This window comes from Argentina silus, assembly GCF_951799395.1.
Source record: "Argentina silus genome assembly, chromosome: 14".
Lineage (NCBI taxonomy): Eukaryota > Metazoa > Chordata > Actinopteri > Argentiniformes > Argentinidae > Argentina > Argentina silus.
In genome coordinates, this window is record NC_139668.1 from 15,356,617 (window position 1) to 15,378,792 (window position 22,176).

The 22,176-nt window shown below is 47.5% G+C and overlaps 4 protein-coding genes and 1 long non-coding RNA gene across 5 annotated transcripts in view; 3 read left to right on the forward strand and 2 right to left on the reverse strand.

Annotated features, from left to right (window-relative positions):
• Positions 1-234: 234 nt before the first annotated feature.
• Positions 235-1,162, forward strand: LOC310815079. Its single transcript, XR_014554609.1, has 3 exons — positions 235-669; positions 927-980; positions 1,078-1,162. It is a non-coding gene; the product is annotated as an uncharacterized lncRNA (long non-coding RNA).
• A 1,202-nt stretch (positions 1,163-2,364) lies between these two features.
• ndufs1 (NADH:ubiquinone oxidoreductase core subunit S1) lies at positions 2,365-9,712 on the reverse strand. Its single transcript, XM_083684695.1, has 19 exons — positions 9,617-9,712; positions 9,050-9,126; positions 8,645-8,736; positions 8,356-8,463; positions 8,188-8,264; positions 7,925-8,006; positions 7,578-7,708; positions 6,555-6,740; positions 6,221-6,355; positions 5,929-6,043; positions 5,625-5,770; positions 5,062-5,190; positions 4,769-4,898; positions 4,463-4,623; positions 4,157-4,311; positions 3,773-3,948; positions 3,470-3,604; positions 2,725-2,797; positions 2,365-2,646 (listed from the first exon to the last, which is right to left on the reverse strand). The coding sequence occupies exons 2-19, from the start codon at positions 9,120-9,122 to the stop codon at positions 2,555-2,557; spliced, it is 2,196 nt and encodes a 731-aa protein (XP_083540821.1). The 5' UTR covers positions 9,123-9,126; positions 9,617-9,712; the 3' UTR covers positions 2,365-2,554.
• Positions 9,713-10,420: 708 nt separating this feature from the next.
• eef1b2 (eukaryotic translation elongation factor 1 beta 2) lies at positions 10,421-12,770 on the forward strand. The gene is made up of 6 exons (XM_083685346.1): positions 10,421-10,553; positions 10,945-11,067; positions 11,265-11,391; positions 11,733-11,799; positions 12,152-12,277; positions 12,564-12,770. The coding sequence occupies exons 1-6, from the start codon at positions 10,474-10,476 to the stop codon at positions 12,716-12,718; spliced, it is 678 nt and encodes a 225-aa protein (XP_083541472.1). The 5' UTR covers positions 10,421-10,473; the 3' UTR covers positions 12,719-12,770.
• Positions 12,771-13,215: 445 nt separating this feature from the next.
• Positions 13,216-20,738, forward strand: zdbf2 (zinc finger, DBF-type containing 2). The gene is made up of 8 exons (XM_083684215.1): positions 13,216-13,271; positions 14,092-14,237; positions 14,401-14,452; positions 17,087-17,174; positions 17,332-17,459; positions 17,554-18,493; positions 18,542-18,747; positions 18,943-20,738. The coding sequence occupies exons 2-8, from the start codon at positions 14,201-14,203 to the stop codon at positions 20,336-20,338; spliced, it is 2,847 nt and encodes a 948-aa protein (XP_083540341.1). The 5' UTR covers positions 13,216-13,271; positions 14,092-14,200; the 3' UTR covers positions 20,339-20,738.
• Positions 20,739-21,291: 553 nt separating this feature from the next.
• Positions 21,292-22,176, reverse strand: part of dytn (dystrotelin) — a 4,394-nt gene continuing 3,509 nt past the window's right edge. The window contains exons 13-14 of the mRNA XM_083684536.1: positions 21,739-22,176; positions 21,292-21,524 (exon numbers count right to left, since the gene is read on the reverse strand). The exon at positions 21,739-22,176 is cut by the window's right edge and continues 37 nt beyond it. Of these exons, the coding sequence (XP_083540662.1) occupies positions 21,355-21,524; positions 21,739-22,176 (608 nt within the window). The 3' untranslated portion in view covers positions 21,292-21,354. The remainder of the gene's footprint in view (positions 21,525-21,738) is intronic.

A 22,176-nucleotide genomic window follows, 5' to 3' on the forward strand; every position in this document is an offset into this window, starting at 1 on the left:
AGCAATCAACCCCCATGGTCATTAAACCGAGATTGATAAACAAAACCAACTACAAAGCGTGGTTTTCACTGACGTCTTCTTTTACTGTATTTTGGGATTTGCGCGAACTATCCCTTTAATTACGTAAAGAGAGTGCGAACTATCCCTTTAATTGGGTAAAGTAATGATATTCGATTGGTTAAACGTTTTTTTTTTTTTAAGGCTGCCCTTTTTTTCAGATGCGGAAGAGGTAGCTCCAATGTTTAAAATTTAAAAAAAAAAAAATGACTCGGATAGTTATGTTGCAAATCAAAAGTTAAGAAAAAGTATTTTTGGAGTAATGTCTCTGTTACCATACTCGTCATAGTAGCCTACGCACCGAGATTGATTATTTCTTTGCACTTTGGAACAGATACATTTTCGCCAGTGAAATGGACGGGCTCGGTGAAAGATTATTAGACCGCAATTTGGACGCGGAGTTTGAGCAAAGATCATCCGGGATTGACCAGGGTCAGGGAGGGGGACAGTTGGTACACCGAGGTCGTGTCCAGCACCACCCGATACAACCAAGCAATGTTTTTTGGGACAACGGCAGATGGTGGCCCAAGAACATATTATCCATGCTCTGCTGTGTGCTTTTGCTGTCAGCCGTTGCGTTCATCTGCTCTTTCCTGTATCTCATTCTAAAAGGTAGCATATAGCCCGTCTGTAGTAGTAAGAGTGATAGTACCCGCCATGTTTTGATTTAATATTTCTTAGTAGGCTACTCAGAATTTCAGACATGAGATTAGCACTCGCATAAATATGCCTAGATGTTCTTCCCAAATAATATATCATAAAGATAAGGCCAATCAGACGTATTTCTCTGATGGGCCAAGTTAGCATTTTATGATGTAAATGAACTGGGCTACAAGAACATGATGATTATATTTCTCTTTGTTTTGTAGACCTGCGGGCTGAAAGAATTATAGAAGAGGATGGTTCAGAGATAAGGCTCCTAGGTAAGTGAGCTGTCGGGGTCACACAACCTAGGCTGGAAATCAAAAAACGATTTTCCAGTTGCTTCCTCCTCCTTATATAGGCTCCCTCTCTCCACAGGGTTTTGGAGTGTTCTGGTATTGTCAGTGCTTGCTGGCGTGTCCTGTTGTAGTTTATCCTGGACACTCACCTACTTTGACTCCTATGAGCCAGGCATGCACCCCCCAACGCCACTTTCGACTGCCCCCCTCAGGTAACACACACACACACAATTTGTAGCATCACTCCTCCACTGGCCTAATTCTTCCTGATTATTCTGTCTCAGCTCACTCTGTTCTCTTCCAAAGCCACGTATGGCTTGCTATAGATCTGTATAGAGTTTAAGTGGCTCTGTGGTCTTGTTATTGTGTTCTGTGTGTCTGTGTAATGCACCAGCCTTGGTGTGTGTGTGTGTGTGTGTGTGTGTGACTGTGTATGTCTTCCAGGCGGCTAACAGGTCACTCCTACCACGTTGGCTACAGCATGGCTGTCCTGAATGGCATCGTGGCTGCACTCACTGTCATCTGGAGCCTCATCTGACCCCAACCCACAACCCCCAGCTGACCCTACCCATTACCCCTGGCTTTGCAAAGGCCCCCCTCCCAAGCATGGTCCTAACCACTAACCTATCCCATGCCAGTGTCTCAGGAAGGCAACGCCACCGTGCCATGGTAGAGTAGCTACAACAAGCTCCCATTTGGTACATGTAGCAGATACAAGGCACAGCTGAACACGTTACCAGTGATTTAAAGGTTAACCTATTGTATGATGTGCTTTAAGATTTTTTTAACATGCAGCCATGAATGGAAGAATGTGCCAGAGAAGAGCAGAAGAAACAACGTGTGTGTGACATAAGAGAAAATGTAGAAGGAGCATATCTGTTTTTAATGGATTATTTTTTAATATAATGTAGATATGTGTCAAACATGTGATATATGGAGAAACTTGATCATTTACAAAATAATGTATAGCCTACATAGTTTATAGATTATGTATGCTATACACATAGACTGCTGATATATTTGTACCATGTTGTGTGCATTTAGCAACTCTTAAACCACTGGCTAATGCATATCACTCTACTACTGAATAAAGCAGTTCCCATATCCCCTGTGTTTCTTCTAAACAATGTACAGACACAAACTGTTCCAACATTGTTTAATACGCAATCCAAATATGTTGGTGGTGATACAGGTGCTCACTTGAGTTGTCCCTGATACAGAGCAGTATTATCGAACACAGTTCTCTATTTGAACAACGAACAATCTGTACGATCTGCATGCTTCTGCGTCTTCGGAGGCCCTACGATTGGTCCCCAGCAGGATGACCAGGTGTGTGTGTGTATATAACACTCAGCCATAGACAGAGTGATACAGTATAATTCTTTATTCATAATCAGAGTACAGATTCAGCTTTCTTCAACAAAACCTTACTCGACCTCAATGTGGAAACAGGATCTTTACAACAAGCAGCAAGGACAATTTAAATAAAGGAGAGTCACCACTGCGTTATGCGTGTGCGTGTGCGTTGGTGTGAACATGGTTGTGTGTGTGCATGTTCAGCAAATGGATGGTTCATCAATGGCATCTGCTCCCTCTGTGATGGCCTTCACACACTTAGCCATGGTCTGGGATGCTCTACTGATGGAGTCTACAGAGGAGAGATAGAGAGGGTTACACGCGCGCACACACACACACACACACGTTTATCTATGTCACATAGACGTACCGGTCATGTAGAAGTCCTTAGCTGTGAGCTGAGGAGGAACGAGAGCATCTGCTAGAAGAGTTTGATCCAACGCCTGAGAGAGAGAGAGAAAGATAGAGAAGAGGGAGGAGGGCGTGAAAATAGTCAGTTCTCAATATTCGCTTGTTACTTTCTACCGACTGACAGATCAACAATCGGTATCTACTTGGTAGCTAATGAAAGACATAAAGGTGTGTCCCAAACGCTTCCACTGCTCCTCTCCACTGCCACTGACTCCTACCCTGGGAAATATCTAAAGTGGGGAAGAAGAGTTGAGGAGAAAATGGCTGAGGAGTAACGGTGACACCTGGGACAGCCTACCCACTTCGGCATCATGTTGCCACGACAATTACTGACGACCGCAAGCCAATCACAGAGCTTTAAATCGAGCCATGTTCATCACTGGTTCCTCCTCCAAAATGTCGACAGGTATCTGAAGTGGACTTCAACTTCTACACTATTGGGACACCCTTCAAAATAGCGACACGAAAATCGAGTTCGGGGGTCAGGAGGAGAAAGTGGTAGAGGAAAGGAGAACTTATTTCGACAAATGGGACTACAAATGGGACTACAAATAAAATTTAAAAAAAAGCTAATTAAAAAGCTAATTAACAATAGTAGTGTTCTAACCAGCTTGTCCAGTGCCAAGGGAGCAGATGCTTGACAGTGAAACTCAAACAGAACTTGGTTAAACGCATCACATGCCCGTGAAAGGTTTCACTCTTACCTGAGCGAGTTCGTTGGCCTGTTTGAAGTAGTTGGCATCCTCCACGTCGTCGTAGCGAACCAGGTTAGGAGAAACCTCTGCCAGCCTTGCCCTCACCTCATCCACGGAGTCATAAGGCAGAGTCACGCCTGCCAGCTAAAAAAACACACACGCCATAAGATAACACACTGATACACACCTCATCCACAGCATTAGGCAGACTGATATCTGCCAGCTTGAAACACATTATAATACAGTATACACTCTCAGACACAGACACACATAAGAAAGAGAGAGTGTGTGTGTGTGTGTGTGTGTGTGTACCTCTGAGATGGCTCTGATGATCTTCCAGTCCTCTCTAGCCATGCCGGGTGCTGTGACGGCCACACGCGTCTGTTGGCTCCGCCCCTCAGTGTTCACATATGTTCCATTCTTCTCAGTGTAGGCGGCACCAGGCAGGATGACATCAGCCATGGGGGCACCCACATCTCCATGGTGACCTGGGCAGAAGACACAGCAAGAGCCTTAACAGAGTGTGTGAGTGTGTGTGTGTGTGTGTGTGTGTGTGTGTGTGTACTCTCATGCCATGTATCTGTACCCTGGTATATAATCGTGCTGTATGTGTGTGTGTGTGTGTACACTGGTAATGCACTGATAATGCAACGTGTGTGTGTGTGTGTGTGTGTGTGTGTGTGTGTGTGTGTATACCCTGGTATATGATCATGCTGTTCTTGGGCAAGTCTTGTCTGGTAATGCAGCCTGCGTCAGCTCCGAGCAGGAACAGAACTTTGGGTGGTGCCTTACGGATAGACTCCACCCCCGCCTTATAGCCCAGGTCCAGGGCTGCCACCTGACTGGCCACCCTACAGACACACACAGACACAGACAAATCAGAGCATTTTCCCCACATTGCTTGCACCTATCTAATCTTTTCAGATCTACACAGGTGCCTAGAGGTAGGGGTTAGGAACTGGAGCCAGAGTCTGGCTACTGTGGTTTGTGGAGAAAGCCAACCTGTGCAGCACGTTGAGGACCTTCCAGCCTTCCTCCACCCCACTGCTGGCCCGGGCGTTTTGGGCGATGCTTGACACGGCGCCCAAAATGGCCGCCCCATCCTCCCTCTGCAGGCATGCACTGCCCACCACCACCACTGGCCGCTTGGCCTCTGAGAGAACCTACCGGGGGGGAGGGATTCAACAATCAACAAACTACAGCTACAAACAAACAACCATGACCAGCACGACAACAAACTTGAAACTTAAAACCGACAACAGGCAGAAGCGATTTCTCCCTTTTGATTTCCCAGTTTGCTGTGGTTACCTGGCAGAAGGGGTGTGTCCCGTTGGCGAGCTCTTTCAGCACTTGAGCGGACTCTCCCAGGTGGTCGTAGGTGTAGTTGAGGTCCACACTCTTCCCAACCAGGGCCACACGTAAGTCATTATGGAGCCAGCTGAGAGAGAGGGGGGGGGGGGTGGGGGTGGGATGAGAGAGGCTTTGTACCATGATGTGTGTTTGCATTGAGTGCGTGTTTTTGCAATCTGTGAGAGTGTGTAACCCCTTCCAAATATGTGAGGAGAGAATGTGTGTGTGTGTGTGTGTGTGTGTGTGTTTACCTCTTGCGGACGCGCGCATTGAAGAGCGGGGCTTCATAGCGAGGGTGGGTTCCTACGAGCAGCAGCAGATCACACTCCTCGATGCCGGTGATGCGAGAGTTTAGCAGGTAGTTAGAGCGGAGGTCCGTTCTGGGGAGAGACCACCATGACACAGCCCACATCACTTCTAAGAACAACAACAACAACAACAACCACCACAACATTCACCAGTGTGTCTGGGCTTTTGTCAATACCTGATTAAACTAATCCACATCATTTGACATGAAACTTGACATGGTTGTGTCCAGTGAGGTGAGAAGTTCCAAATGTTGCAGATAGAAAGCTAATTTATAGAGCTGATATGACTCCCTCGCCGACGTGACAGACATTCCCAGGTGTCTTACACAGCACATATCTATGTGAATGTTCCAGCACCTTCCAATCTCCTGGACAGGCCCCAGGTGTGCCATCCCAGTGAACACCACTGATGTACATTCTATCCAACCTAAACTAACCTTGAGCCAACGTATTACTAACCAACCCATCCGACCCATTGTGACCCCCTCTCTCCCCACCTCACTCACCCAGCCCCTGCCATAGGGAACACCTCTTCAGAGCAGAGGTTGTCACTGTTCAGTCTGTTGAGGAGATCCTTCAGAGACACCAGTGCCTCTGCGTCCACCATACCACCAACTATGGCTGCCACATCACTGCCCTGGGCGCCTTGCAACTACACACACACACTGCATTATACACAATACACATACAGAAACGCATAAACACAATAAATGCATAACGAACACACACACACACACACACACACACACACACACACACACACACACACACACACACACACACACACACACACACACAGAGTGTACATACAGCTCCGGCCACGCGAGTGAGAACGTCTTCCCAGGATGTGGGGATCAGCTGACCTGACGCGTCCTTCACCATGGGCTGGGTCAGCCTCTGCCTCTTCAGACCATCATATGCAAACCTAGATACACAGACATTAAACCAAAAACCTGAAGTAGGACACAATCACACACAGACAAACACACACGCATACACACACACACACACACACACACACACACACACACACACACACACACACACACACGCGCATCCCAGACTCATGTGAATGAACTAGATAACGAGGAATGGGGCTCACCTGGTCTTGTCTGAGATCCACTCCTCGTTGACGTCTTCGTTAAGGCGGGGCAACACCCTCATCACCTCCCCTCCACGTGTGCTCACAACGATGTTACTGCCCACCGCATCCAGCACATCTATAGACTCTGTTTTCCTACACACACACACACACACACACACACACACACACACACACACACACACACACACACAACAATGTTACACATCTATAGCCTTCCTACAAACACACAAAACATACACACATTAACAATAGCAACTTTCAGCTCTAGAGTGTGTCCCAAACTCACGCACGCACGCACACACGTACACACACACACACACACACACACTACCTAGTCTCCCAGGGTCGGGCGGTGAAGGCGTATGGTTTGGAGGTGAGGGCTCCTACAGGACAGATGTCGATGACGTTTCCTGACATCTCGGACATGAACATCTTCTCCACGTAGGTTCCCACCTGCATGTTGTTCCCTCTGCCCGTGGTGCCCAGGTCCTCAACGCCCGCAATCTCACTGGCAAAGCTGGCATACAGAGAACATCAAGCGATCAATCAGTACTGTATGCCATCCCATAGCCCCCCCCGTGATCTCACTGGCAAAACTGACACTCAGACATATACACATGCGATATATAACACATCTCATCTTGTCCCCCTCCCCCCCCCCAATAGGTCATAGTCATATTGCTGAATCACCTGTTCAGTCATTTCAGATCTGTTGACACTGAAGGGGTACGAGGATATGGCTGTGTTCAAATACTGAAATGGAAATACCTTACCTAGACGATCGCTTTATATCCGATCAAGTACGTGTGCAAGCGCGTAGAGAGACGAGAAAAAAGAGAGACTCAACCGTTTCACATGGGTCAGAGAGGGCATCAAGTATGCCTAACTCATTTAGTGCCAAGGGTGAATAAAGTCACCCAAATCGATTGCTAAGGGTGACTTTATTCACCAAAAATGCATAGGATTATGATGCTTCATTTTGTAGCCAATCAAAATATTGTTGCTAGGTAAATACCACATAAAAACACCTGGCACTCTGGGTGGTGAGTGTTCCGGAATTCTATGGCAGTTAGTGAGATAAACTGGATTGGGCGCTGGCACAGACTTAGCTTGTCTTAGCTGGCACAGACTTTGAGCTTGTCTTCTCAGATGTTGTACTCACTTTTCAAGCCTTTAACTTCTGTTTTACATTCTGTTTGGCTTTACACGCTGCAGCGCTGGCACGCACTTACTCAGTCAGATATCGAGCGATAGTCTGGAAGCGGCTATTGACCCACACAGGGTGGAGAGAGAGAGAGAGAGAAGGTGGCTGGGAGGGGCGGGGGTGGGGGGAGAGGCCCAGAGCAGGGCTCACCGGATGCAGCGTGTACACTGGATGCAGCGGGTCATGATGGTTTTGATGAGCGGCCCGATGTTCTTGTCCTCCACCGCACGCTTGTCCTCACTGAACCTGCTCCGGTCAGTCCCAAATTGCATGGACTGGTCCTGAGAGATATACACACACACACACACACACACACACACACACACACACACACACACACACACACACACACACACACACACACACACACACACACACACACACATTGCAGTCACTGAGTGATGAGATAATAGTGTGCGGGAGAGAAACTTTGAATGTGTGTGTGTGTGTGTGTGTGTGTGTGTGTGTGTGTGTGTGTGTGTGTGTGTGTGTGTTACCTGTAGGTCACACTCTCCTCCCTGGTCGCAGATGGGGCAGTCCAAGGGGTGGTTAGCCAGCAGGAACTCCATCACTCCCTCTCTGCGGACGCACACAGACACACATGTTCATGCACAAAAACGGACCTACAGATACACAAACACTATCGATACAAAAACACTAACTCATGAAATATCTAATATCACATGAAATATCTACTATAGTTAAGAGCCTCGGCAGTGTGTGTGTGTGTGTGTGTGTGTGTGTGTGTGTGTGTGTGTACCTGGCCTTGCGGGTCTTCTCTGAGTTGGTGAGGATATTCCAGCCTTTCATCACTGGCATGGCACATGCTGCTACTGCCTGTCAATCAAGAAAAAAAGGCAAACCCTCAAGTTAGGTGGACTGTGATCTCTTCAGATCTATGATGGGACCTATTTTGGGATTGTGTTACCTTTGGGGCTTTCTCAATCTCCACCAGGCACATTCTGCAATTTCCAGCCACTGACAGACGCTCATGGTAACAAAACCGTGGAATCTGCACCCCCATCTTCTCACAGGCCTACAAGCACACAACCATCATCAGTTACTAAAACACGTCCAGTTTGTCACTACGGTTATACACACAGACAGTAGACCTACTAGCTAACAAGGTTCTTTAGCATGAGTTGATAACTTCACAGATTCACTCATTTTAACATAACAGCGATTGTTTGTTTGTTTTTTGGAAGGGGAGGGATTACCTGCAGTACAGTGGTTCCAGGCTCCACCTCCACAGATTTCCCATCAACAAACACTTCCACCATATTAGTGGCTGCCCGGACCGAGATATGCACTGCAAGCGAAAACACAGAATTAACACAGCTAATAATATCTAAAACACACAGATATGACTTCCATTGTGTTACTGACCATATAATAATAATAATGTAATAATGTTATAATAATACTGCTATAAAAACAAGTGGGAGTATATCTGCTTCAATTCACAACAGCCTCTCAACCAAGTGGCACATATCCAAGTAGTGTGACAGCGTGGGAGGACAAAAGGGTCATATAGTCCGACAGTCACAATACACTCCAAGCATCTATATGACATGCAGATACACACAGACAGCGAGACAGACATACGGTCGTTGACTAATTACCGTTTTTGGATGGGGACAGGCTGCCCTTGGCTGCCCCGGCTAGCGCACGGGTGACGGCTGGAAAACGCAACATGACGCTGGAGGGGGAGAAAGGAGAGTTCAATCGAGACAACTAAGCTGGTTAAAACATGACAGGCGGATATGAACGGTTGACAATTACATTATCATCGAGTAGTTGGATCACGTTTTTTCCAAATGCGAGATGAGAAGTTGTGTCAAGGGACGGCTGCCCAAGACAATTGTTATTACAAAATCAGACACCTTGCTAGCTAGCTAATAGCTGTCAGCGTCTGCCTTCTCCAGCCCACACTCAGTATAGTATACAAACTACAAAATATACGTGAAAAAATAAAGGTTGCATCAAATCAAACGACCTCCTGACAGCCCAATCGCTGTTGACGTTTCCCCAGGTATGCTACTTAGCGCTAGCTAGCCCGTCAAGGACACGGGGTGTCTGTAAGAACAGTGTTACTAATCTGTCACATGCATTTAATTGACATGTATCTTTCATGTAAACAACAAAGTTTGCATGACTACCTCGGTGACTATCAGGTATACATTTCTTACCTTGTCGCTATTTGGCCTTCTCGACCAGAACAGCGGTGAACTTAGCTACGCATACAGTCAACTAGCTAACTATGGGCGAATTTCGGAAGTCTCGGGTCACAACAACGGAAATGACCGACGAGCCCCGAGGCGGCAGAGCACCAGAGACAGTGCTCCACACCACTGAAGACGGAGAAAAAGAAAAAAAAGCCTACTCTTCTTCATTTAAGATCTAGTTAAATACATTTCCATCGCATTACAATGTATCAATATGATCAAAATAATCAGAACAAATAATCACGTATAGATATGTTTACTAGGACCAAAAGTTTCACTACACCTTTCACCCGGTAAATGTAACTAATGCACTAGCTACTTCCGGTACATGAATATGTAGTTTATTCACTTTTTTTTTATTCTGTTATTTTTTAGGGTGTATTTTTTTAAGGAAACTGGTAGATATTCATACTGGCGAAGAAGATATATTTTCTATTTTATCATAACGGTATTGTTGTAACAATGAAAGGAACGTGTCGAGTGCTGCACGTTTCGTCTTGTCCCAGCAGATGGCGCATGTGGTCCAAGAAGTTACTTTTCCATCACGAGAAATATGGATTATAATGTTACAGCTACACTGATACTTAAGGTTATTGAACTGCACTTTTACAACAGAAAAATGAACTGTATTTAGCAATAATCTGCATGGGTGGTATCATGTTATATCACAGTATCAGAACACAAGAAGACCATAAGACGAGTGAAAGAGGAGGAGTCAGTGCAGGAGTATAAAGTCCTCCTCGGCCCCTTCTTCGGTCCTTCGCTCTTCCTGCCGTTGAAGTCTCATCCACGCACGAGGTCTCGCCTTCTAAATAAGAACAATGGGCTTCGGAGATCTTAAAACCCCTGCAGGCCTCAAGGTCCTGAATGAGTTTTTGGCTGATAAGAGCTACATCGAGGGGTTAGTAGATAATTCTAGCCTATTTCTGGGTACTGTGTAACTAGCTAGCTTGTCGCTAACGTCAGGACAGCTAGTGACGTTAGCAGTCACAGAATGAATGACGTGGACAGCTGCCAATGGCTTGGATTTGTCTAGCTAGCTACGTCCAACCTATTCAGCCAATATGGTGTAAACTGGTTTTACTTAGCTAGTATAGTGTTATGCGACGTGGCACAGTTATAGCCAGGTGTAACAAACCTACTGAGCCGATCTTTCTTTATTCTACAAAAATTACTGCTATCGGCACAGTCCGTAGCAATGCACTGCTGCGGAATCCCTGATATGAGCTTTCCAGGGAAGTGAAAATGTAATCTTTCCGTCTGATTTTGAACCTGTCCTTTTACCTGTGCAGGTATGTGCCATCCCAGGCTGACGTTGTTGTGTTTGATGCCATCTCCTCTGCCCCCTCAGCGGACCTTAGCCATGCCCTGCGCTGGTACAACCACATCAAGTCCTACCAGAAGGAGAAGTCCAGGTGAGTGCCCACTGTTCCCCATAGGGTTTAATTGAACCACTAAATAGACTGCAGGTTTATGTGATGATTTCACACCATCTTTCGCCTGAGAGCCTGATGCACAACTTTTTATTCCTGATTTAACCTGTAGATGTCTGTACATGTGGATAGGATCTGTGAGGGTAGTGTAATAATGTCCCTCCCTCTCCTATCACCAGTCTACCTGGGGTGAAGAAGGCTCTGGGTCACTATGGTCCCGCTGGGGTGGAGGATTGCACTTCGGCTGGTGGAGACTCCAAGGATGACGACGATGACATCGACCTGTTCGGCTCTGAAGATGAGGAGGTAACCAATTTACGTCCTGTCTAACACAGAGCTGACCATGGATGTGCAGTGTGGTGCGACCTAATGCAGGATTGTGTCCTCACCCCTGTCCCAGGTCAAAGTCAGAATGTGGAACTGATGCGCTTATTTCACACCTCGAACAGTTCGCCAGACACTGCACATCCGTGGCTCTGCTCTTTGTGGCTCTACTTGACCGGTGCATGTGATGATTAACTCACCATCTTTCGGCTGATGTTATGATGGATCCCCTTTTTGTTTCTGACCGCCCCGGTGTCTACCGACGGCTAGTTAAAAGTGGATCGGGCGACTCCTTTCTCTGACCTCTCTTTCACCCCCTGTAGGAGAGTGAGGAGGCACTCAGGCTGAAGGAGGAGCGACTAGCAGCATACAACGCTAAGAAGTCCAAAAGTAAGTGTCTCGCATGCTCCCAGGGCAGAGAGCGTGATGTCACACACAGGCAGGAGTACAACAAGTACATGGCCAAGATTTCATCACACACAACCAACACAATACTTTGTTACCACAGTCTTCTCAGGAGGACTGCTTGGTAGTAAGGCTCTTGAACTGTATGGCCATTTATAAACCATACTCCCCGTTAGATGCTGCTGGCGAGTCTATGATTATCTTTTAACCATCTTTCGACTGAATTCTGATGGACACTTTTGATCTGAGTGCTGCCGGCTGTTTTCTGTCAGGAAGTAGCGTTCCTGTTCTGTCACTGTGGCTTGTGCTCACTGTGTACCTCCGTCTGTCTGCACAGAGCCGGCCCTCATCGCCAAGTCGTCAATCCTGCTGGACGTGAAGCCGTGGGACGATGAGACGGACATGGCCAAGCTGGAGGAGTGTGTACGGAGCATACAGATGGACGGCCTGCTCTGGGGACAGTGTAAGTCTACAGGAAGACTTTCTAGTTCATAGAAATGGAATGGCTAGAATATTGTTGTAAATATGTCGCGTACTGCAGATGGTTTGTAAGATGGATGCAATTGGCCTGAGGATGTATAACTGGGGGGGGGGGGGGAAACAACTGAAATCCACAGTTCCAGTTAAATAAATAAATCTGAAAGACGTTAATACCACTTCCAGTGGCATCAGGAAGGTTTGTTGGGTGGTCATCTCTCTCCCTATAGTCGGAAGTGCCTGTGTTTACATGTGTTCTCTCTCTCCTACAGCCAAACTGCTTCCAGTGGGCTATGGAATCAGGAAGCTGCAGATCCAGTGTGTGGTGGAGGATGACAAGGTGGGCACAGATCAGCTGGAGGAGGAGATCACTGCCTTTGAGGACTACGTTCAGTCTATGGATGTGGCTGCCTTCAACAAGATCTAAATACACACAGACTATGGAGCTGTAATAAAAAGCACTTCAAATTAAAAAAAAATACTCGTTTGTTTTTTGTTGAAAATATGTTGTCATGGGGGACCATTTTTTCTGTGCTCATCAAAACTATGACCTGACCCTTGGAAATTGGAACACTGGGTTTTAAACCAGTATGTCGTAATATCGGTGTCAAAGAGGGCAGGCAACCGACTTATTTGCGGTGGGGGGAGGGGGAGGAGTGTCTTGGGAGTTACACAACTGTCATCGGACCTCCTGTAAAGACGGTTCAGCGTCAGTCAATGTAAGCACGTCCGTTATGTCCTGGTGAGTACGCCATCAAATGATTGGCTAAGCAGAGCCCTTTCAAAAATAAATACTGAACTTCACGCATGGCAAGAAGGAAGTATCTATTGAATCTGTAAATACCGCCTCTGTTCACGACCTTGTCGTTGCTGGGTTTCGTCGACACGGTGGGCGTGTCTACGCCACGTCCTTAGCGTCACTAAGGGGAAGAGAGGTGCAAATACGGATGCCGATGAGACTCGCATGGAACAGCAACCAGGTGAAGATTGCATGGGCAAACGTTTCCTCTGTCACGACACATCTGAAATGGTTTGCATATTGTCAATGCGGTTTCAGTGGTGCATGTGTTTCTGGTCCTGAAAACCGACTCCTCCTTGTCACGCTGGCGAACGGCAGCGCGCTAGCTAGTTAGCTAGCATAACAAAACCACCGAAGTGTTTGCTAGTTTCAAAAGAATAGTAAGTCGCGCTATTGCGGGTTTTGCATATTGTGAAGATGACGATAAACATACGTGTTTTGTTTGTGCTTGTGTGTAGTTAAGCTGTTTCCCTAGCTGGTATCTGTAGGAAACATTTTAGGGCTAGTCAGTTGACAAGATTCATAGGAGGCCATCACAGTTACTGCCTCCGTTTCGGCCAATCACAACGTAGCTTGCGAGTCGCAGGCCAGGTAACTTTTCCTGGTAGAACCCTACGCCAAGTGAAGGTTGACTGTTTCAGCGGCAAACGATGAATGAATGTGTTATATTGGAGGACATAGCAAGTTAGCTGTACACTAATTATGATGACCATAGCCTGCACGCAGGGTGCGTACACTTATGCCTCTCATAGTGTTGGACTCTGCAACAGACAGGCTTACATATAAGCCATATCCAGATATGGCTTCAGCTAGGTTAGCTATCATAATGTGAACACACATCTCGTGTGTTCATTGAAACATTTCATTGAACGGTCAAAGTTGCTGACAGTCACAGGTTGTGCCACTTTTGTAGCAAAAGCTACTCACAGTTGTTGTTTGTGTACATTTGTGGTTCCACAGAGAAGGTTATGGCTTACTCAGTCCACTGCCTCTTACTGTAGGTGTGACCTCTTGGCCCAACACAATCACCATCAAGTAGCCACTTAGAAATGGGAGGCTGACCTGTCGTTATGTGATTGGTCAGCCAGACGCTGATGCTTCGTTGACAAAATGCCTGCTGAGGAGCAATTTGCCCCCTCGGCTCAAGGTAAGAGGATAATAACTTTGTGAGAGTTTGTTAATGCATGTTTTAAGGCTCTGGTGCGTGGGTGTGTTGTGTGTTGTGTGTTGTGTGTGTGTGTTGTGTGTGTGTGTTTGTCTGTGTTTGTCTGTGTTTGTCTGTCTCCTGAGGCCTTGTGTTTGTGCGGCAGATGCAGAGCAGGGACAGAAGGATCCACAGAACAGGATGGATGCCGTCAGTCCGTGAGTTTTTATCCTGAACACACACATGCTCACATGACACACCCTGTGGCTATAGGTCATGTACACTCATTGAGCACTTTATTAGGAACACTATAATAATACTGGGTAGGGCCTCCCTTTGCTCTCAAAACAGCCTCAATTCTTCGTGGCACTGATTCCATAAGATGTTGGAAACAGTCCTTTGAGATTCTGGTCCATGATGATATGACTGCATCACGCAATTCCCGCAGATTTTTCAGGTGCACTTTCAAGCTGGGAATCTCCCGTTCTACCACATCCCAAAGGTGTTCTATTGGATTCAGATCCGGTGACTGGGAAGGCCACCGAAGAACACTGAACTCATCGTCATGTTCATGAAACCAGTTTGAGATTACTTTTGCTTTGTGACATGGTGCATTATCATGTTGGAAGTAGCCATTAGAAGATGGGTAAAATGTGGCCATGAAAGGATGCACATGGTCGGCAACAATACTCAAATAATACTCCAATTATATGTTTGTAAACATTGGGGATGTGTACAACGGTTGCAGAAAACTTGTGTTGCTAAGGACAACAAAGGATAAATGAACAGAGGAAGACAGCTAACTAATATAGCGATATAGCCTACGTTATTACTTAACGTAATAGTTGTACATTTTTGTTTTAAAATGTTCTCTGCGGGGTGCTCAGTGGCGTAGCACCCTAAGGTGCATGCCATATCATCGCAAGGTCCCTGGTTCGATTCCGGCCATTCAAACATATCCTGCATGTCACCCATCCTTCCTGTCAATCTCTACTATCTCTATCCCAATAAAGCAGAAATGCCCTAAAAATATATTTAAAAAAAAAGAAAAAGTTCTCTGTTTACTACAACAGCTTGTCACCCAGTGATAGGCACTGTTATGCTATGAAATTAACCTTGGTGAATGGGATACGTCTTGCAGACCCATATGCATTGGCGCCCTGTCAATGGTTAAACGACGAAACGAAATGGCCGAGCCTTCAGTGGCCAGACATACATACTTACCTGATCGACACTCCAAGTGTTTATACCCGGGAGAAGTTAAAAGCGTACAACTTTGTTCTTTGTCGTCACGTCCAAAGACATACAATTTCACGATTACCAAGTTCAAAACTAGTGCTGAAGACTGAGGTGCTGCCTAGCCAAAGACAGGGCAAGAACAAGACAAACAACTGTATCCTGACTGTGAACTGCACCTGTATGGCAGGGTATGTACCTAACGTTAATTTACTAAGTTATCTTACCTTTCCATTATTACTTACCCAATCCACTGTCAGTGTCATTCATTTAATCTAACAAAAAATAACTGCTCATTTGCTGCAGTCATACAGCTGTGGTTATTGACATATCTAGCCAAGCACCATTTAAACCAATGTGTTAGGCTAGGAATAAATCTCTATACCATTTTTCCTGCAGGTTAGGGTCATGCTGCAGCCTTGCACCTGCACTTATGTTAAAGGTTGAGCTGTGTGTCAGGATGGGAAAGTCAGAGAAGTCTTGTACTTCAGGTACTAATATATGGATCCACACATCCAAGAGAGAGGTGAAGCCAGCCAGACTGAGTGAAATCAGCAGAAAGCCTAAGAGGACAGACGGCCAACTGCAGCCAGCCAGAGAAAAGCGTAGAAACACCAACGTTATAGGTTATATATGACATATGATTTTTGGGTGAAACTATCGCTTTAAGTATTTTAATACTCTATACCTGTCTAGAAATGTAGACAAGATCAGATCATGGACATGTAAGAAGCAGGTATAAATGAGTACTTTAAAACATTGAATTGCATGTTGTAAAGCCATTACTATCACACAGAAGTAACATAAAAACGTTATTATCAGTGCCATGTAACATGTTAATGACACATGGAACCAGCTGTGGTTGCAATATGTATTAACAAAATAATTTATCTAACATTTATTTTATTATGTTTTCAGAGCTGACAGATGAAGACATAGCAGAACTGAAACAGCTGGTACCTAAAGCAATAGTATGCAAATGAGCACTGCAAAGTCTGGCATTTTTAATGAGGTTCTCGTTCCAATATTTTCTTCTGAGGGCTTGCAGCCAAAGATGTCTGCGGTTAGCATTAAAAGGAGCGTGAGTTGATGGTATTCAGTAAAAATTAAGACCTTTTGTTAACAGCTTTTCGATTCTGGCATCCCACTGCACAACACAACATGTTTTTGGACTTTCGAACATTCTTTTTGCAACCGACATGTGCATTCAAACCTGCGTGATGTCAGTGTGACGTAGTCTGGTAATTCATCATGAAGATAATTGGTCATGAACGGATGCACATGGTCAGCAACAATACTCAAATAGGCTGTGGCATTCAAGCGATGATTGATTGGTATTAACGGGCCCAAAGTGTGCCAAGAAAACTTTCCCCACACCATTCCACCACCTCCACCATGAGAAGGTGTACAGGTGTTCCTAATAAAGTGTTCGGTGAGTGTATATTACACAGTTACCTCCATACTGATGAGTGCAAATGTGGGGTCCAATCATGAACAATAATACACCTCAAAGTTATACACTAAGTCTATTGTTGTTTCATCTAGTGTGCTGACATTGCAGTGGTTTGTGTTCATGTTGCGGTGTTCATCTGTGGTCTCTCTTCTCTCCGGCTCAGTGGGGAGGACCAGCCCGGTCCATCCAGAGTTCCCCCTCGACAGGGCTACTGCAGCTGCTGCCAGGCTCTTTACAGCAGTGTGGAGCAGGTACACACGCACACTACCAACCACTAATTGTCTCACAGTCTACTGTCTCTCACTCTCCCTCACTCTGACCCTCCCTTTCCCTGACCACACGACTCTTCCTCTCTCTTTCTCTCTCTCTCCTGTTGGCTATACCCTGCGATGGTGGTTTGTCATGCAGCACATCCAGAGCACCAGACACAGAGAGGTGGTTCGCAGTGCTCGCACGAACGTCGCCTCTGGAAGCCTGATGGAGAGGTTCCTGCTGGATGTTATCCAGCACCACCCCCATCGCTACAATGACACACGGTAAGACACACACGCACACGCACACCACAACACACAACACACACACTGCACTCTCTCCTCTGACTGGCTTGTGTGTGTGTGTCTATCTCTTCAGCCCCACCCACGCTGATCTGCCGTCGTTAAGCAGCCCGCTGGTTCCCAGGGAGGCGCTATCGGAACTCTGCCTGTCGGAAGATGACGGAGCCTCGCTCGGAACCCGCGAGGACATGCCCAGCTCCAATGACTCTTCCTGCCAGCTGGTTTACGAACAGGAAGCGGAGGTTGCCCCGGCGACGACAACCACGAGCCAAATAGGCGAGGGGAGAAAGGGGGTGTCTGTGACGGAGTGGTTAACTCCACCTAGTCCAGGCCAGGACACAAGACAGACTCCTGACAGAGAGAGTACAGAGAGAGTACACGCACCTTCCCCTGACCGCTTACACACACACTCCCCGCCACCGTGCGGCCAACAAACTCCTCCCCCGGTCCACAGGAAAGCACACAGGAAGACTAACCGGCGGAGAGACTCCTCCTCTTCCTCCCATGCTCCTCCCCGCTTCCTTGCTAGCCCACAGCAAGACAACCAGCCTCCTTCCATGCCAAGGGACCAGACCCCAGACCCCAAGCCCAAGACAGAGAATGCTGCCCAGCCCCCCTGGAGGAGAGACACCAATAGGGACCAGGCATTCTCCAGCGATCACTCAGACCCTGTGGGAGATGTTATAGAGGAGGTGATCCAGAGACACTGCTACAGCCGCAGTCCTATCCATCACCACCAGGGGGACACAGACAGCTTCCACCTCAGCCTCCCTGGTTCACTGGGCAGAGGAGGGTCGACAGGGGACAGTGAGGACTGGGACACACCAGTGCAGGTGGCTTTAGGGAGGGGTAGGGTGGAGGTCGGGAAGGACACACCTGGGCAAGGCAGAGGGCAGGAGGGCAGGGACCTCACCTGTCTTATGGAGGTTCAGGTGAACCTGGAGGATCAGAGGTACACTACCCAGCTGGACTCTGCCCTCCACTCTGACACCAGGACAGGGGGGGAGGGAGGGGAGGCCGGGGGGGAGGGAGGGGAGGCCGGAGGGGAGGCCAGGGCGGAGGGAGGGGAGGCCGGGGCGGAGAGAGGAGAGACACACAGGGAGCCCATAGTAGAGGACACCTTTCCAGCTCTACCACACATCCCTCCCTCATTTGTGGGAAAGACATTGACTCAGGTGCTGCTGGAGGATGAGCTGAAGGTGGAGGCCATGGTGAGGGAGTTCCGCGAGGGACAGTTCCTCTGCTACTTCGACAGTGAATCACTTGCCAGGTAGGCGACGCAAAAGATGTGATCGTTACCGAATCAGTAATCTTATGTTTACACTTTGGATTACAACTTTGTTATTCTTTTATTAGTTTAAAATAATACCCCGCAAAAAAGGTCTGCAATCAAATTACTATCCTTTTCTGTCCTGATTTTTTTTTTTGGTGGGGGGGGGGCGATTTTTGTTGATGTCATCTTCAGGTATGGGAAGAGGAGCCGGGAAAGGAAGGGGCGTGACCAGAATGAAGAAAAGGGATTGGAGGCTGATGTCTTTCCCCTCGCTGAATATGATGAAGACGACACCAACGCAGAATGCTCTAAGAGGAGAAGGGAGAAACAGAAGAGGATACGGGAGAGGAGCTTCAGACAGGCGTCCAGGTGTCAGGTGGTCAAGGTGAGCCATGGGACCCAGACTACACCACCGGTCACCCCTGTGGTCCGACAACCAGCGCTCGAACCAATGGGCGTATCCCCGGACGGCCTCAGCCCCCGTCAGGCCCCCAGCACTGGTGGTGATCTGGAGAACACCCCGGAGATGAGGAGCAGGCTGTGCTCGCTGCGACTGCCCTCTTCTTACACCCGCCTCATGACCCCCGTGCAGTCCAAAACATCGCTGATCTATGTCCTCTCCTCTCCCGAAACCCCTAACACTGACCCCAAGCCCCGCCTAAAACCCGGCAGGAAGAGATCATATGAGACGGGAGAGGGCAACACAGGGTTGAAGGTCAAATATAGGAGGATTCCATTGAGGTACTACGACCCTGTCACCAACCGTATTCTCAGGGCACCTCCGAAGGGCCTTCTGCTTGCCCCCTCCTCCTCCGGTCTCCCTCGCCCCCCCCAGCCACATGTGGTCAGACAGCTCTTCAGGAGCCTGAGTCCAGATAACAACACAGAGAGACAAGGTGGGGAGGGCAGGGAGGCCCGGGGGAGGCAGGGGGGAGGAGGAGAGGGGAGAGACGATTCCGAGGGTAGCAGGAAGAGAGGACGTAGTGGGGGTAGTCCTGCATCAACTTCACTGTTAGAGCCTGCAGGACCAGTAGGGGTGAAAGGTCAAGGGTCTTCGGAGGCAGGGTCCGCCGTGACCACACCCTTTAGCCGTTCCCCTCTCTCCAACGGCAGCCGCTTCGTACTGGGCACGCTCGCCCCTGACTCGACCTCTAACCCGGAAGTGTATGGCCTGCGGAGCAGGACGAGGGGCCAAGGGCAAGGGAGAGAAGGACAGAATGTACAGTCAGGACCTTCCAACCCTAAGAAAGGCCCCACGCCCCTGTACAAGCCACGGACACCAGGAGTAAAGAGTGGGAGGAGAGGAGCGAGGAAGCCAGTCACACGCAGCACAAAGAAAGGACGGCCACCTCGCCACACAAGCCCACCGCACAAATCTCCACCCCGCCAGGACCCAGCCCCCACAGCCCAGCCCAGGAGAAGGCCCTCAAGGCGAGCCGCGGAGAGCAGGAAACTCCCCAGGCCCAAAGCCAGGGTATCACCAGAGACAGTGCCTACCACCCCTATGAAACAGGCCCGTGGAACCCAGGGCCGCCGGTCCTCCCCTAGACACACCCCTTGCACAACGAGGAGGAGTGTCAGGAGATGAGTGGGACATGATCTAAAATGGTCAGGGGAGGGAGAAGAATGCCTAATCCCAAATCAACTTCTAGCCCCTACCCTTCAACTCTCCTTGATGCCTCCTGGTAGATCTGAAAGAACTGGATAGGCCACCAGAGGGCTAGGTGGAGCTATTGTCACACAGCCTACTGCCTGATTCTTTCAGGACTATGAGCGGCCATCAAGAAGTGTCCTAGGGTAGGGGCTAGGACTTGATTTGACCCCCTTCCCCTATTCCTCCCTCATTCTATCATGCTTTGCACAGAGAATAATCAGCAAAACAGTCTGTTTTGTTATGGTAATTGTTGTTGTTTTGTTTAGTTTTTATCTGGATTATTTTTTCTTTTTATAATGACTATTTTTTCAAAGGACTGTTTATTTAATAAATACTGCACATTAAAAAAAAGTTGTTTGCAAAAATGAGACATTCTATCACTGAGTGTTCTGAGTTATATCTTACACATGTTTACTGAGAGCAGTGGCGGTTCTTGCCTGATCCCAGATCAACTCCCTCTGTACTGTATCAATTGATACAGTACACATCATGACAGGTAATTTCCTAAGAAAATTGACAAAATGTATATGTATGAGGTCACTATCTGATTTGATCTGTGGTTTTCGGGCGTGACGTTTGAAACAGCCTAGAAACTTAACAGCACTTCCATGTCTTTAATTGGCTAAATGGACGCATGGACTGTCAAAACTTCAACTCCTCTGAGCATTTCTGTCCGTAACAAAACGACAACTGGACACGTACAGACCCTTGTCATCTCCGTTGTCTGTCAATGGATGACTCCCATAGGGAAACCATTGGGCCAGTTTGTAATGAACAGATACAACGGACTATTGTGGCTGGAGCTTTAAACCCTCGGCCTATTGAGTCATACGTTGACAGGAGGTGGACATGACGATAAACATTTTATTTATTCACGCATTGGTCTTTGTGTTGCACAAAAATAGAAAAGCAGAAAACAGTGTTATTGTAACATGAGGTTGAATCAGTCATCAGAATGGTAGTTGGCCTTCTGGATACATGCCCTGACTGAATGTGTGTTGGGGTGTGTGTGTGGATGCGCTCACTGCAGCGACGAGATTACACACCGAGTCTCCGACTTCCTCTGCAGCCTGCAGCAACCCTGTCCCTCGCCTGCAGACTGGAGAAACAGACACACACACTAACATAATACAAACACTTGACGAAACACAGATAAAGTGGTAAGTAAAAAAACCACTGATGAACATAAGCTTACAGAACACACAAGAAGCTTACTTAAACACACAGATGTTCACCAATGAACACAAACCGCACACAGCTGAACGAACCCACTCAAACAGCTATGCAAACAAACGTTTAAACACGCGCTCTACCGTGTGTGTGTGTTAACTCACCTGTGTTTGTGTGTGAGAGTGCGCTCTTTAAATGTTGCACCAGGTCACAGAGCTGCTCCTCTTCCACTGAGCTACACATCCCAGAATGCTCCTCTGCAATGTCTCTCTGCTCTCCGATTGGCTCTTTAACACGCCCATCTATGAAGCTCTCCGTCAGGTGGTGGTGGTTAGAGGCTGTACCCTGTTGCATTGTCTCTGTGATTGACTCAGTCTCCGGCTTCTCTTCTTCTTCATCATCATCCTCATCTTCTTCCTCCTCCCTCTCTGTCTCGTCACCCTGCTTGCTCTCTATTTCATTCTCTTCCTCCTTGTCCTCCTCTTCCCTCTCTTCATCTTCCTTGTAGTCTTCTTTCACATCTGTTTCTTCGTCTCTAGGTTCTGAGGGAGTAGTAGAGATCTGGGACTCAACAGGAGAGGCGGTGTCCCTCTCTGGCGTGT